We start from the raw sequence: 2028 nt of genomic DNA on the forward strand, positions 1-2028 counted from the left end.
TTAGTAGTGACATGGTTTCATCATGTTGGCCAGGCTGGTCTCAAACTCCTGACCTCAGGTGATCCACCCACCTTGGCCTCCCCAAAAGTGCTAGGATTACAGGAGTGAACCACCGTGCCCAGCTTTTTTTGCAACCTCCACTCCTGGGTGCAAGCAATTCTCCTGCCTCAGCCTCCTGAGTAGCTGGGATTATAGGTGCCTGCCACCATGCCCGGCTGATTTTTGTTATTTTAGTAGTGACAGGGGTTTCACCATGTTGGCCAGGCTGGTCTCGAACGCCTAACCTCAGGTGAACCACCCACCTCAGCCTCCCAAAGTGCTATGATTACAGGTGTGAACCACCACGGCCAGCCAAATAAGAGCTTTTTTTTTTTTTTTTTTAGATGAAGTCTCGCTCTTGTCCCCTAGGCTGCAGTGCAATGGTGCGATCTTGGCTCACCGCAACCTCCGCCTCCCAGGTTCAAGCAATCCTTCTGCCTCAGCCTCCCGAGTAGCTGGGATTACAGGCGCACACCACCATGCCTGGCTAATTTTTGTATTTTTAGTAGAGACAGAGTTTCACCATGTTGGCCAGGCTGGTCTCGAACCCCTGACCTCAGGTGATCCGCCCGCCTCGGCCTCCCAAAGTGCTAGGATTACAGGCGTGAGCCACTGTGCCCAGTGCATTTTTAATGTAAGATTATGCATGAAATGTACATTCAATTTTGTTTTTGTTTACTAGGATCCATGTTCTCACAAGCTATGAAGAAATGGGTGCAAGGAAATACTGATGAGGTAAATTCTACTTTTAGGATAAAGAGATTTCTGTTTATAAGTGCCATCCTGTGTAAGTAAGGTTTTAAATTTTCTTTTTCTTTAGTTCCCATGTTTAAGCAGCATGGCACATTTATGCTCTCGTATCCACAATGTACCAAGAAAGGGTGGTCCCTTCTTAACATATAACAATTGCCTGATAGTAGCAGTGAAAGTATCTTCAGTCCAGAGGCTAGGACCACTGAAGGATATACATGCTTTCAAGTTTCCATCAGCCAGCAGGCATCAGTAATCAATGTATAGATCAAAAGCTCAAATGTTTCCCTCCCCGCCATCAGTTTTACTTTAAGTAGTGGAGGCTTGCTTTTTTAATAGTTAAGAACATTGAGAGATGGGAGGTGAAAAAAGGAAAGTGTTTTATTTTGACCATCTAACCTGAAAGTAGTTCCAGTGCTAGGTATCCAGCAGTTGACACTGCAAGACAGGGAATGACATGTTAATATTCATAGCCAGAGGGTGGCCCAGGTTTTTTCGTACGTGGGAATGAAATTCTTATCCAAATAAGTAGAAATGATGTGCATAATTATGCCATTTGTTAAGAGCACTGAGTATGTGCATCTCGATCCATCTAATGAATAACCGTTATCACCAGTTTAAATTATTTTCTTTAGGCCCAGGAAGAGCTAGCTTGGAAGATTGCTAAAATGATAGTCAGTGACGTTATGCAGCAGGCACAGTATGATCAGCCATTAGAGAAATCTACAAAGGTAAGGATGACTTTGTTTTGTGTAAACTAAAAAGTATTATTTTCCAGGTATAAAAATAAAAAAGGACATAAGGGGTTTCTTTGCCTTTGAAGGATTAACTGCTATGGGGATTACCTTCTTATCATAAGCAACTAGAAAACAGACAAACTAAATGAAACAACTGTTTCCATATATTAGACAATGGGCAATACAGGGAAACCATTGAAACCAAACAGAGCCCAGTCTTGCTGAATGAAAGAGTTAAAAATCAAAGTTCAGGCCAAGTGCAGTGGCTCACGCCTGTAATCCCAGCACTTTCGGAAGCCAAGGTGGGTGAATCACTTGAGATCAGGAGTTCAAGACCAGCCTGGCCAACATGGTGAAACCCCGTCTCTACTAAAAATACATAAATTAGCTGGGTATGGTGGCAGGCGCCAGTAATCCCAACTATTTGGGAGGCTGAGGCAGGAGAATCGCTTGAGCCAGGGAGGTGGAGGTTGCAGTAAGCTGAGATCACGCCACTGCACTC

The 2028-nt window shown here is 44.0% G+C and overlaps 1 protein-coding gene across 1 annotated transcript in view; it reads left to right on the forward strand.

Moving 5' to 3' along the window:
• AKAP10 (A kinase (PRKA) anchor protein 10) overlaps window positions 1-1520 on the forward strand; it is a gene marked incomplete at its 3' end in the record, with an annotated part of 86428 nt that extends 84908 nt beyond the window's left edge. The window contains exons 13-14 of the mRNA XM_011971266.1: window positions 722-774; window positions 1425-1520. Coding sequence (XP_011826656.1) covers window positions 722-774; window positions 1425-1520 — 149 coding nt within the window. The remainder of the gene's footprint in view (window positions 1-721; window positions 775-1424) is intronic.
• Window positions 1521-2028: the final 508 nt, after the last annotated feature.

This window comes from Mandrillus leucophaeus, unplaced genomic scaffold (assembly GCF_000951045.1).
Source record: "Mandrillus leucophaeus isolate KB7577 unplaced genomic scaffold, Mleu.le_1.0 Scaffold995, whole genome shotgun sequence".
NCBI lineage: Eukaryota > Metazoa > Chordata > Mammalia > Primates > Cercopithecidae > Mandrillus > Mandrillus leucophaeus.